Source organism: Thamnophis elegans, chromosome 12 (genome assembly GCF_009769535.1).
Source record: "Thamnophis elegans isolate rThaEle1 chromosome 12, rThaEle1.pri, whole genome shotgun sequence".
NCBI classification, from domain to species: Eukaryota; Metazoa; Chordata; class Lepidosauria; order Squamata; family Colubridae; genus Thamnophis; species Thamnophis elegans.
In genome coordinates, this window is record NC_045552.1 from 7,026,794 (window position 1) to 7,039,749 (window position 12,956).

The 12,956-nt window shown below is 45.0% G+C and overlaps 1 protein-coding gene across 1 annotated transcript; it reads left to right on the top strand.

Moving 5' to 3' along the window:
• The first annotated feature begins 491 nt into the window (after positions 1-491).
• LOC116515253 (phospholipase A2 inhibitor and Ly6/PLAUR domain-containing protein-like) lies at positions 492-9,876 on the top strand. The gene is made up of 6 exons (XM_032227176.1): positions 492-521; positions 2,213-2,314; positions 3,203-3,319; positions 5,119-5,268; positions 7,047-7,187; positions 9,536-9,876. The coding sequence occupies exons 2-6, from the start codon at positions 2,263-2,265 to the stop codon at positions 9,685-9,687; spliced, it is 612 nt and encodes a 203-aa protein (XP_032083067.1). The 5' UTR covers positions 492-521; positions 2,213-2,262; the 3' UTR covers positions 9,688-9,876.
• The last annotated feature ends 3,080 nt before the right edge of the window (positions 9,877-12,956 follow it).

Consider the following 12,956-nt stretch of genomic DNA (forward strand, 5'->3'; position numbering starts at 1 on the left):
TAACACACACAATGCAGAAGGAAAAAATAAGATGGAGAAAATAATCACACTGAGATGAGTCATTTAAATACACTTAGAAGCAGTACTTAGAGTAGAGCAGGGATGTGCAGTCACTAGAGGCAAGGGAGGCGGGGCCTCACCAGTCTCCTCAGGGAAAGGAAAGGATTTTAAATAATTTTCTTAAAATAATTAAAGCCAGGGTAGTTGCTACCAGATTTCAAGTCACAGTGGCTTGGTGTCTGCTCCCAGTATTAACTAGGAGGAGGCCAGAGAACTAGGGGCCTCTTTTGCATAAGGATTCTTTCGCCTTTTAAGAGTTAAGCAAGGGTTAACAAGGGAAGAATTTCTTATTCAAATGAGGCACGTATTCTCTCGCCTCCTGTAGAGGGCATTTTTAGAGGCTTTTTAGAGTTTTCTGGGAGCAACTATCTCAGTCTGACTTCAGAGCTCTGGCTTTTCAAGAGGGGAGGGGAGGGCAGGGTGAAGCAGAGTTGAAATCGTCTCTGAAACAGCTGGGAAAGGTCCGTGTGTGGGGAGGGGGGAGGAATTCAAAAAGTTTGATCGGAAGGCAGCAGGGGAAGGGGGGGTATGGCAGAGGAGCTGCTTTCAAGTCTTTGGAAAATATATCCAATCCAACTTCTGTGTTTGTGTTTGAGAGTGAGTGAATGAGAGAAGGATCGAAGTTCTCTCTCTGTGTGTGTCTGTTTGAGAGAGGGGGAGGGAAGGAGAGAGGGAGGAAGGAGGGGGAGGGAGAAGAAAAAGAATGGGAAAACTTATTTTGCAAGGGGGAAAAATGCTTCGCTTTAAATCGGAACTGAGCATGCCTGGCTATGGAATTCTGGGAGTTGAAGTCCACAAGTCTAAAAACAGCCTCACCGGGGCTAAAGCTGACCGCACGTCACTGGAGTAGAGTAGAGTGGAATAGGATAGAATAACAGAGTTGAAAGAGACCTTGGAGGTCTTCTAGTCTACCCCCCTAGGCAGGAAACCCTATATCACTTCAGACAGATGGTTATCCAATATCTTCTTAAAAACTTCCAGCGTTGGAGCATTCACAACTACAGGAGGCAAATTGTTCCACTAGTTAATTGTTCTCACTGTCGGGAAATTTCTCCTTAGTTCTAGGTTGCTTCTCCCCTTGATTAGTTTCCATCCATTGCCTTTTGTCCTACCCTCAGGTGCTTTGGAGAATAGCTTGACTCCCTCTTCTTTCTGGCAGTCCCTGAGATATCGGAACACTGCTAACACTGTCTCCCCTAGTCCTTCTTTTCATTAAACTAGACATACCCAGTTCCTGCAACCGTTTTTCATATGCTTTAGCCTCCAGTCCCCTAATCATCTTTGTTGCTCTTCTCTGTACTCTTTCTAGAGTCTCCACATCTTTTCTACATCGCGGCAACTAAAACTGAATGCAGCATTCCAAGTGTGGCCTTACTAAGGCTTTATAAAGTGGTATTAACACTCCACGTGATCTTGATTATATGTACTCTTAATATTTGGGGATGTAATGATAGCTTACATCACTCAATTTCATTGAGGACCGCATCAGGCTTGTGTTTGACCTCGGGGGTGGGGAGTGGCCTGGGTGGGCATGGCCAGCTTAACAGCACTCATGTTGGAGGTGCTCTGCCAGTGAAAATGGTATCTAGAGCTCAGTTTTCGGCTGCAACAGCCTCCTGCAACCTTCTGCCAGCAAAAATGGAGCTCGGAAAGGCCGCCTACAGCTCACCCAAGCTTAATTTTTGCAGGCAGAGGCACCGAGGGCAGCACCCTCGCTGTTTCTAGGGTGGCCCCATGGGCCAGATTTAAGCGCTCTGAGGGCCAGATCCGGCCTGCGGTCCTTGAGTTTGACACCCCTGGCTTAGATGATATCCCCCAAAGCGATGGTCCCCATGTTTCTCCTCCCAGGGCAGTGAGTCCTATCAGGTTCTGAAAGAAGGGAGAAGACCTCTGCCCTGACCACGAGTGGGGAAAGCCTTGTTGGTATTTTTCCTCTTCCCATTGATCCGAGAAGTAACTTTCTCCATGTCGTTCTGGTCACTAAGCTCAGAACAAGAGTTCCACTCAGTGATTGATCCTTTCTGCAACTTGGGAGGCCAGGAACTGTGCTGGTTTCCCAACCTCATTGTCTTCTTGTCCCTCCTACTCTCTCCTGCCAAGAGGCTATAAGCCCCCATCGGCTATCAAAGCCTAAATCTCACCTCTCGCCCAGGAGCCAGCTCAGTTCCGGCTTTTTCTCATGATCTTCTGTGTTCAAAGACCATGCAGGGTTGCACAGTTATCTACTTCGTCTTCTCCATCCTGATCTCTGCAGGTAAGTCCTTTAGATTTTGATTAAGAATGCCGGCAGGTGAGAAGCCAACTTCTCAAGCTTTCCTTCTTGGCATCCTTCAGCCTCGAAAGACTATGGTATCGTGCTCTGGAAAGAGGTCCTAACGAGGCATCTTGTGTTGGCTAAAGAGGCCAATTTGGGAGTGGGAGTCCCTTCCACACTGAGGGCAGATACATTCCGTCCCCTGCCCAGCCCCCAGATTTTGCTGGTTCTGGGACTGCCTCTTTGCCTCAGCCTGTCGAACGAGGGTCTCTTCGGATTGGAGAGGGCCATGCTGCGTCTTTAATCTCCAAACTGAATGATCAGAGGTCAAGGTTTCCCAGCTGTTAATGTCCATTCCCAAGGCCTTTAGATCCCTCTTGCAGATATCCTAATATCGCAGCTGTGGTCTCACTCTGGGGCGCTTTCCCTGCACTAATTCTCCATACAGGAGATCTCTCAGAATCTCAGCCATTCTCACAACATCCCCAAGCCAGTGTAGATGTCGCTGTTTCATTAGTGTATACATGATAGATATTCCAGCACGTTCCAAGACTGTGCTATTTGGAACTTTTGTCATGCCAGGTGATGCCAAGAAAACGTCGCAGTGATATCTGGTTTTACATATACTAACTGCAGCCAGAATTGTGTTTGCACAACAATGGGAAAACGATGAGATTCCGTCAGGTGGGAAAGTAATTCAGAAAACATTAGAATGCGCAGTATAATTGTTTTCTTACTGCTGTGTCTTGTCCCTAGGAAAGCCACTGCCCAGGTCACCGTTCTTGACTTTTTGGGACCATACCCTGGGATTGTTCCTGACTCCAATGGCGAGTAAACTCCAAATTGGTTGCAACTCCTAATATTTATCCACAGTCTTTTCCCTTTCAGGGTTTTGTTTGAAGTGTGAGCACTGCAGCAGCAACAGTGGTTCCTGTACTGGTGCACCACACATCTGCCGACCATTTGAAAACACCTGCCTGATTCTCACCACCGAGACAACCATTGGTGAATGACCCTTCTGGCTTGCCCCTGGGGGGACCAGTTATTCACCGAGGACTGGAAACTTGGAGGGAGGGTTCTGTTCGTTCCATGAGCAGGGCTGAGAGTTGAACAGGGCTTGTTTTATTTGTCCCCTGAAATGATAGACATGCCAAAATTAGCGTGGTGTAAGTTGAAAAAAGGGGCAGAAATTGAATTTAAATATACGTTTTCTGGCACAATTCGGCTATTAGTACATCTCTGCTGACAGATGCTCCTGGCTTAGGAACAATTAACTCATTAATTCTGGGATGAAGCATCTATAGAGATTCTCTGTCATCCAGGTCCTGGTTGTCGGAAAAGTGCTTTTTTCAGGAGGCTATTTCTATTCTATTCTATTCTATTCTATTCTATTCTATTCTATTCTGTTCTGTTCTGTTCTGTTCTGTTATACTCTACTCTACTCTACTCTACATCTATTTCTATTTCTATTTTTCTATTTCTATTTCTATTTTTCTGTTTCTATTCTATTCTATTCTATTCTATTCTATTCTATTCTATTCTATTCTACTACTCTGTTCTATTTCTATTTATTTCTATTTCTGTTTTGTTCTATTCTGTTCTGTTCTGTTCTATTCTATTCTATTCTACTATTCTATTCTATTCTATTCTATTCTACTCTATTCTACTCTATTCTACTCTATTCTACTACTTCTACTTCTCTTTCTATTATTTCTATTTCTATTCTGTTCTGTTCTACTCTACTTCTATTTCTATTTCTATTTCTATTTCTATTTTTCTATTTCTATTCTATTCTACTATGTTCTATTTCTATTTCTATTTCTGTTCTGTTCTATTCTGTTCTGTTCTACTCTATTCTATTCTACTCTATTCTATTCTATTCTATTCTACTACTCTATTTCTATTTCTATTCTATTCTATTATGTTCTATTTCTATTTATTTCTATTTCTGTTCTGTTCTGTTCTGTTCTATTCTATTCTATTCTATTCTATTCTATTCTATTCTACTCTACTCTACTCTACTCTACTCTACTCTACTCTACTTCTATTTCCACTATTTCCACTATTTCCACTATTTCCACTATTTCCACTATTTCCATTCCATTCCATTCCATTCCATTCCATTCCATTCCATTCCATTCCATTCCATTCCATTCCATTCCATTCTATTCTATTCTATTCTATTCTATTCTATTCTATTCTATTCTACTACTCTGTTCTATTTCTATTTATTTCTATTTCTGTTCTATTCTTGCCCACTTTCTAGCCCACTACACCCAAACTGACTCTGTATTATGGGCACATGTATCACTAATAGCCGCCTTTATGTGCATGGTCTATTACAGGGGTGTCAAACTCAAGGCCCGTGGGCCGCATCTGGCCCACAGGGTGCTTAAATCTGGCCCACAGGGCTGGCCTGGAAATATAAAAGGACTAGCCCATTTTTTTTTTTGCCTCTATGGCCTCCAGCAGCACTCTGCCGGCCAAAAATGGGCTTTGTGGAGGCACCAGGAGGCCCCCCTGCACAGCCTGTTTTCGGCCTCCAGAAGCATTCTGCTAGCCAAAAAACATCCCCCTCCCATCCCCGGCCCTGAAATCGAGCTTGATACTCTTGGTATATTATGAAACACTGATTTAACAGTGGCAAAACGAGCGAGGTTGTTCCTTGCCATCCCACTTAATGTTGGAGTTAACTGAAGGTCACTCTGGTATTTCTTTTCTCCTTTCAATCCCTGAATGCGTTTTCCTTTTCCTTTTGACTTTGCTAATCCCTGTCTTGACTGTTCACTCTTTCCCCTGCACAGGAAAGGATGTGTGGCTTGCCACTTACAAAGGCTGCAGCAAAACCAAGTATTGTGTTCCATCACCCATGAGCTTCACCCTCCCTTCGAGACGCAAGCGGAGTGCCGCAAAGTGTTGTCGCAAGGACCTTTGCAACAGTGGGACTGTGACATGTAAGCGCTAGCCTCCTAGTGGTCTATGAGCCGCGGTGGTGCAGTGGTTAGTACTGCAGGCTACTTCCGCTGACTGCCGGCTGCCTGCGCTTTGGCAAATCGAATCTCACCGGACCCAAGGTTGACTCAGCCTTCCGTCTTTCCAAGGGGGGTAAAATGAAGACCCAGATGTTTGGGGGCGAGAGGCTGACTCTGTAAACTGCTTAGAGAGGGCTGTAAAGCATTATAAAGCAGTATATAAGTCTAGGACTGAAAATATTTCCCTGTTTCCCTGCTCTTCCTCCAGAGAACTAGGAAGAGTCAATTCTGAGACAGTTTCTCTACTCCCGTTCATGCTTTAGATTCAGGTGTCTCTAGTCAGACTGTTGTTTCTGCTGTGGTCTTCTGTCTTTCAAAGTTATTCTCACAGCCCATACAGGGTAGTTCTTGCTTAATGACTGCCCGGTTTTAGCGACGGCTTCAAATTATGTCAGCACTGAAAAAGTAACTTTATGGCTTATGCCAGAGGTGGGTTCCTACCAGTTCGCACCTATTCGATAGAACCGGTTCATCAAATCTACCGAACCGGTTAGAAGTGATTCCACCAGTGGACCCGGAAAGCAGGCCACACCTACAGAAGAGGTTCCAAATTTTTTTTGAAACCCACCACTGGTCCTTGGATATGATTATTCTACACTATCATGCTCATATTTATAAAACTCAGTGCCTCTGTGAAAGGTAAGGATGACTATTGCGTTTGTGGTGCAATCAGAACATTGCGTGTGTTGAAGTTGTTTTAACGCAAACCAAAGATGCCTTTTAAAAAGCAAGTTTACATCATATTCTTATGCATGCCAGTGCTGTGTGTGAGGTAATTTAAGATGGTTCTGACAAGTGTCGTCGGCATCTTCATATCCGGTCACATGGGCAGCAAGCCACTCCCATCCGGTCACATGGGCGGCAAGCCACTCCCACAAAGGAGGCCACACCCACAGAGTAGGTTTGAATAATTTTTGAAACCCACCACTGGCTTATGCCCATCACAGAATTTCCCCCCTCCCAGGCGTGTGATCAAAATGATTCACTTAAGAACTGTGGAGGAAGTGAGGTCGTATGTCTGTTGTGGCCATGTGTTGTCTTGCTTAACAACCATGTTCCAAGTAATAATCCTATAGCCAACAAAACTCCGAGGCCAGTAAATTCCTCAAAGAATAGTTTTATTGGATATATCATATTGGCACGGTTCTGGTGAAAACCGACTCTGAAGTTTCCCACGGTTTTCACCTAATTAAAAGTAAAAGTTTCTTCCCTTCCCCCAAAAATCAGTCACATGGTCCAATCAGGTTGCCGTCTGGTTGCCTGGTAACATCACTCCTCCTCTCTCCAATCAGATGTGAGAATGTCCTTCGTTCCCAGGAGAAAGTATTTTGTTTTGGCTACAAAACACCAGCAATCTATTCCCCTCTCCCTATCCCTCAGCTCCAGTGTGGCAACCCTGAAGCTTCAAAATGGCTTTGGCCAGGTCAGCTTCAGGGTTGACACCATGTTTACCTAATGACAAAGTTTCCAATCCCAATGGTGGTCATTAAGGGGGGACTACCTGTATAAAATGTGACTTCTGAAAACTATGAGACAAACTCTATCAAACCTTCGGGAGGTAGAATTGGAGCATTAACACTTGGCTTTCATCTAGAATTCCAAGAAGTCAGAGCAAAGATCTAAGATGGGGAAATTCCTGGGGACTGAGAAGGTAGGATGGTGATATGATCATTTCTGCTTCTTTCTGCCCATTTCCCAAGTGCCCAAACTCGGGATCCGCCCAAATGGAATGAAATGTCCTGGATGCATCTCACAGGATCCTACTTGCAAACCCACTGAGCTGATCCATTGCAACGGCTGGGAAGAGTATTGTGTCTATTACGATGTGACGGTGGAACAAGGTAAGATCTGAGGAATAGTATTCTCACCTGCGGTGGGGATGAGAAAAAAAGAAAGTGTGTTGACTGGGATGAGCCCGATGATGTCAGGTATTTCCACCCGTGATAGCTGGTTCTATCCGGTTCGGACGAACCGGTAGCAGTGGCAGCCAGAGGCTCCACCCACTCACCTGGACGACATCACGTCCTGTTTTTGATGCTCTGTCCATGCTCACATTTGCGAACCGGTAGTGAAGGTAAGTTCACCCCTGATTTCCACTATTTAATGACAAAAACTGGGTGAGACGTTTGATGTACGAGGCTTCCTTTGTTACCTCTGAGCTGCATCTGATCACAATGGCAATGGCAAGGTTGTAGACCCAGGGTGCACAGCACAGAAATAACACAGGTAGCTGGCAGTTCAACCACCCCTTTATTGCTCCAATTTTCCCCAAACGCTGCCACGTTTCTGGCAAGTCTCAGAGCAAAATGATGACACACCCACACAAACGCACACAAACACACCCACACCCCAAGCAGCCTCTGGCTGCAAATAATCCAGCCCAACACTGTGAGAACCACAATTGCAAAGAAAAAAATCTAGCGGGACAAGTTGAGGAGTCCCGTAATCAATGGAGCAAGGCAAGTATCCAGAAATCCAGAAAGAATGCAGCCGACAAATGCCCCTCCCCGCAATGTCTCCTTAAGACTCAGTCCCCAGGTGTGCCTTGTGAAGAGGGGCAGGGCACTCTCCTCCCAAGTAGCTGGGTCAGTCTGTGCTGTTCTCGCCTTCTCTCCACTCTCTGTGCTCGAGGATCAGGAGGGGGTGGTCCTTGCTCATCGCCTGAACTCTTCATAGTCTCTGCTTAGCCTCTCTTGATCATCCTGCCCTTGTTCCTCTCTGCCTAAAAGTTGTCTCAATCCTGGCCTGACTGGCCCTGCTCCTCCCCATTCTCCTCCGAAGCCAACGAAGCCGCCCCCTCGATCTCCCTCGGCTCCAGTTCCCCTCTTGTCTTCCCCCACAGATTCAGGCTCTGATGGGGGCATGACACAGAGTTTCTAGACATGCGAAATGCACAGAGACTGTAGCCTACTGCAAAAAAAAAATATCTAACAAAAAACAACAACAACACCCAACCGCACCGTTATTTATTTATTTGCATCCCGTCTTTATTCTTTTCACAAATAATGCAAGACAGCAAACATATCCAAACACACCCCTTCTTCCACCTACTTAACCACCACCACAACAACAACCCGTTGAGACAAGTTGGGCCAAGACTGTGACTGGCCCAAGGTCACCCAGTAAATTTTTATGGCTAAGGTGGGGCTGTTGCTTTAATCCCTACATGAGACTGGCTCTCTGGCCATTTTGCCCTACGAAATGCACAAGCGCTAGAAGCAAGCCTAAAAACTGGCTGAAAACAGTATGAATCCATTTTTATTGTCGCCTTTTGGCCATTCAATAAACACAATCAATCTGATAACTTGAAGATTGTTTTCAAAATAAAATTAGCTTGGCCAGTGCAGTCATGCTGGAATGGCTGGGCTCTGCCTTTGCTAGCAATAGTTTAATGAGATTGCAGTCATTTTAATTAAATCCAGGCTCATCTCTGCAGAACAGTAGATTACAATTACATCAATTTTACTTCCTTCTTTCCTCCCTCCCTTCTTTGACCCTTCCTCCCTCCCTTTCTTTCTTTTCTTTTCTTTTCCTTTCCTTCCTTCCTGCCTATCCTCTCTGACGCTCCCTCCTTCCTTCCTATACTCTTCCTTCCTTCCCTTCCTTCCTGCCTACCTTCTCTGACCCTCCCTCACTCTTTCCTATATTCTTCCTCCTTCCCTCCCTCCCATCCTCCCTCCCAGTCCCTCCCTCTCTCCCTCCCTCCTTCCTTCCTTTTTTCCTCTCTGCCTGCCTGCTTTCTCTGACCCTCCCTCCTTCCCTTCTCTGATCCTTCCTCCCTTCCTCCTTCCCTTCATTCCCTGACCCACTCTCCTTTCTTTCTTTCCTTCTTCCTTCCTTCCTTCCTTCCTTCCTTCCTTCCGTCTTACCCACCCACCGACTCACGCAATGTATGGGACTACTCATCTCACAGCAATAAATGTAAAAGTTCTTCCCGCAAATGTCACACGTAGTAAATATGTACGTAAATGTCTTTCTCACATCCCGATAAGAAGGTAAGGTGCAGAGGAAGGAACATGTTCCAGTTTCAATAGGCCATTTGTTTTAAGAGTTCAAAGGTACCCTCTCCAAATCCTCTTGAATGCTAGCAAATGGCAATAAACTGCTTGAAAACCTGACTCTGATCCCACACTATATCTCTTGCTTGATACACAATGGACTTTGTTATTATCTTTCTCAATTCCTGCAGGAGGAAAATTCTACAGTCATGCGGAACGCGGCTGTGGAACTAAGAATGCTTGTCTGAATGAGCCACGCATTTTTGGGGTGCCCGGAAAGTACAAGGCGATTATAAAGAAATCCGAGTGTACCCCTGCTCCCAAAATCATCGGCAAATACTGAGCAAGATAGAAGATACGATGAAGCATCTGCGACGGCGGGTTTTCTCTAAAAGGGGATAAAATCCTTCTATCGAGCGCAGAAAATCACATTTAATAAAATAACTTTTCAAAATGTAAACGTCTTGCTGGCTGCATGCTAAATTGTGCCCATTTCTCTGCTAATAATCGATCCACATTTATCAGGATTCACTGTGAAACATACTTTCCGGCAAGGAAAATATTTTTATGTTTCAGTAATATCTTAAAACGTGCATGTCTTCATTTTCCTGATGAAGAAATAAAATACATTTGCTTGAACTTGAATTTGCTTGACGAGGTGGCTCAGTGACTAAGACCCTGAGCTTGTTGATCAGAAAGATCAGCAGTTTGGCGGTTCGAATCCCTAGTGCTGCATGATGGAGTGAGCTCCCGTTACTTGTCCCAGCTTCTGCCAACCTAGCAGTTTGAAAGCATGTAAAAATGCAAGTAGAAAAAATAGGGACCGTCTTTGATGGGAAGGTAACAGCGTTTCGTGCCCCTTTGGCGTTTAATCATGCTGGCCACATGACCACGGAGACGTCTTTGGACAGCGCTGGCTCTTCGGCTTTGAAATGGACATGAGCACTGCCCCCTAGAGCTGGGAACGACTAGCACGTATATGTGAGGGAAACCTTTACATTTATCTCATACTTTAGGTATTACATTCACACAATACCTGAAATGCAATTTCTGAATTGACTTTTTTCTGGGGTTGCACAAATCAATGGATATTAAAATTACTTGGCAGCCAATGTTTATACACCTTAAAGTAATCATTTAAAAAAAAAAGAAAGGGGGAAAAAAATCAGAGTTGAAAACTTCTTGTGCAAATGCAGCCATCTGGTTTTATACTCAACCATCCCTATAACTAGTGAAAGCAGACATTCTCATACCAGAAGCCGACATCTGCTAGATAGATTCCAATATTGGCATACAGTAATGAAAGGTAAACATGAAATATTGCCTGCAAGGTACAATTAGAAAATTTTACGATATTTATTAATGTGTGCACACACAGGAGATTTATGTAAGCACGATGAAAGTCAATGCAGGTAAAAAATTAATTTAAAAAATCATTTTTTTTACTAAGTAAAGGTAAAGGTTCCCCTTGCACATATGTGCTAGTTGTTCCTGACTCTAGGGGGCAGTGTTCATCTCTGTTTTAAAGCTGAAGAGCCAGCGCTATCCGAAGACGTCGGTAGTCAATTGGCCAGCATGACTAAACTCCTACAACGCATGGAACGCTGTTACTTTCCCACCAAAGATGGTCCCTATTTTTCTACTTGCATTTTTACATGCTTTCAAATTGCTAGGTTGGCAGAAGCTGGGACAAGTAATGGGAGCTCACTCCATTACACGGCACCAGGGATTTGAACTGCCGAACTGCCGGCCTTTCGATCAACAAGCTCAGCGTCTTAGCCACTGAGCCACCGCATACCTAATTTTACTAACAACATATAAATTGCTCCACAAGTAGAGTGTTCCAACTGTCATCTTTGATGAAATCCTATTTATGAAAATTCCAGATTCTATTTGTCAGTTTGATGAATCCTTTTCCTCCATAAATTTTATTGACATAGCACCTTCCCAAACTTAGGTGTCATTCGAAGCTGAGGTAAATAAACACTTAGGGATATTGGAAGCCAGATAAGGGATAACAAACAGCTTGTTTGGAATATTGAGCTGATTTTAAACCAAGAATTTCAGCTTCAACCACAAATAATACACGGGCAAACAATCGATACAAACTCAAGGCAAACTGCTCCAAACTCGATTGCATAAAGTACGACTTCAGCAACAGAATGGTCAATGCCTGGAATGATCTACCCAACTCCATTGTTACAACCTCAAACCCCCACAATTTCAACCTTCAACTGTCTACAGTGGACCTCACCCCTTTCCTAAGAGGTCCATAAAGGGTGCGTGTTTCCTTCAGGGCCTTGCGAAAGGAATGGGTAGAAATATCTGGCCACTGATCAACTGATGAGAATAAAATAAAATAAAAATAACTTGAGAAAAGAAGAGGAATCTATCCAGGGATCTCAGCTCAACTAATTCAGACCAGCAAAGCCTTTGGTCCTTGCAACCAGTGGTGGGTTACGACCGGTACGCCGCAGTACGAGTATACCGGTGCCTGCCTGGAGCACCAGGTTCCATTCCGGTACGGTGCTATGGAGGGCCCACCTGCCTGTCCACGCTCCTTACCGGTATTTGAGGTTTTCAAGGCTTCCACGCATGTGCATGGAGCATACGGCGCCTGCACAACCCTCCACCAAGCAGCTGGAGCGTTGCAGGCAGTAAATACGCATGTGCTCACTGCGAGTGTGTGCATTCATGTGGTGGACGCCCGGCCCCATTGTACCGTACTAGTTCCACCGGGATCTGGAACCCACCACTGCTTGCAACCATTTGTTCAGCAACAATTTGAAGTTACAACGGCCCTGAAAAGAGTGACTTATGACCAATCCTCGCATTTATAACCGTTGCAGCGTCCTCAAAGTCAAAACATGAACAAAATTTGGACACTCGGCCACCGGGATGTATCTATGATGGTTGCAGTACCCAGTGGTGCAATTCATCTGGTTTTATCTGGTTCGTGTGAACCGGTAGTGGTGGAAGGCTCCTCCCACCCGCCCAGACATCATCCCTTCCTGTTTTTGATGCTCTGCGCATGTGTGGAAGGTCCTACACATGCCCAGAGGTGGAGCGAAGTGTGCACGTGTGTGAGCACGCTCCAGTGGTGGGATTCAAATAATTTAACAACCGGTTCTCTGCCCTAATGACCAGCTGGGCAGGCGTGGCTCGGTGGTCATGTGACCGTGTGGGCGTGGCCATCTCAACATCACTCAGGTCGATGGCCGCTTCGCCTTAGCTGTGACAATGTAATGAGGGTTAACGGGAGAGGCAGTTTCTGTAAGCAGGACAATAAAGATCAGGCTAGAAACAACACCAGAATGTTTCCTCCCTGCCTTCCTTACAGGATTAGACCTGTAAAGTGGGAAAAAACAAAAGGAGATTTCATCCAACAACCGGTTCTCTGAACTGCTTAGAAAGTTACCAACTGGTTCTCCTGGATAGGTGTGAACTGGCTGAATCCCACCACTGGCGCGCTCACATTTGTGAATCAGTAGCAAAGATAAGTGAATTTCACCCCTGACAGTATCCCAGGGTCGTCATTTTGGCCGCTTTTTGCAACCTTCCTGGCCTCGACTGTCAACAGTTCATTGAGTGACTTGTTCGAAGTTACAACAG

Coding starts and splice junctions, on each gene's coding strand:
- LOC116515253 (XM_032227176.1), top strand. CDS start 2,263: ATGCAGGGTTGCACAGTTATCTACTTCGTCTTCTCCATCCTGATCTCT. Junction 2,315..3,202: donor CTCCATCCTGATCTCTGCAG/GTAAGTCCTTTA, acceptor TTTCCCTTTCAG/GGTTTTGTTTGAAGTGTGAG. Junction 7,188..9,535: donor CGATGTGACGGTGGAACAAG/GTAAGATCTGAG, acceptor CAATTCCTGCAG/GAGGAAAATTCTACAGTCAT.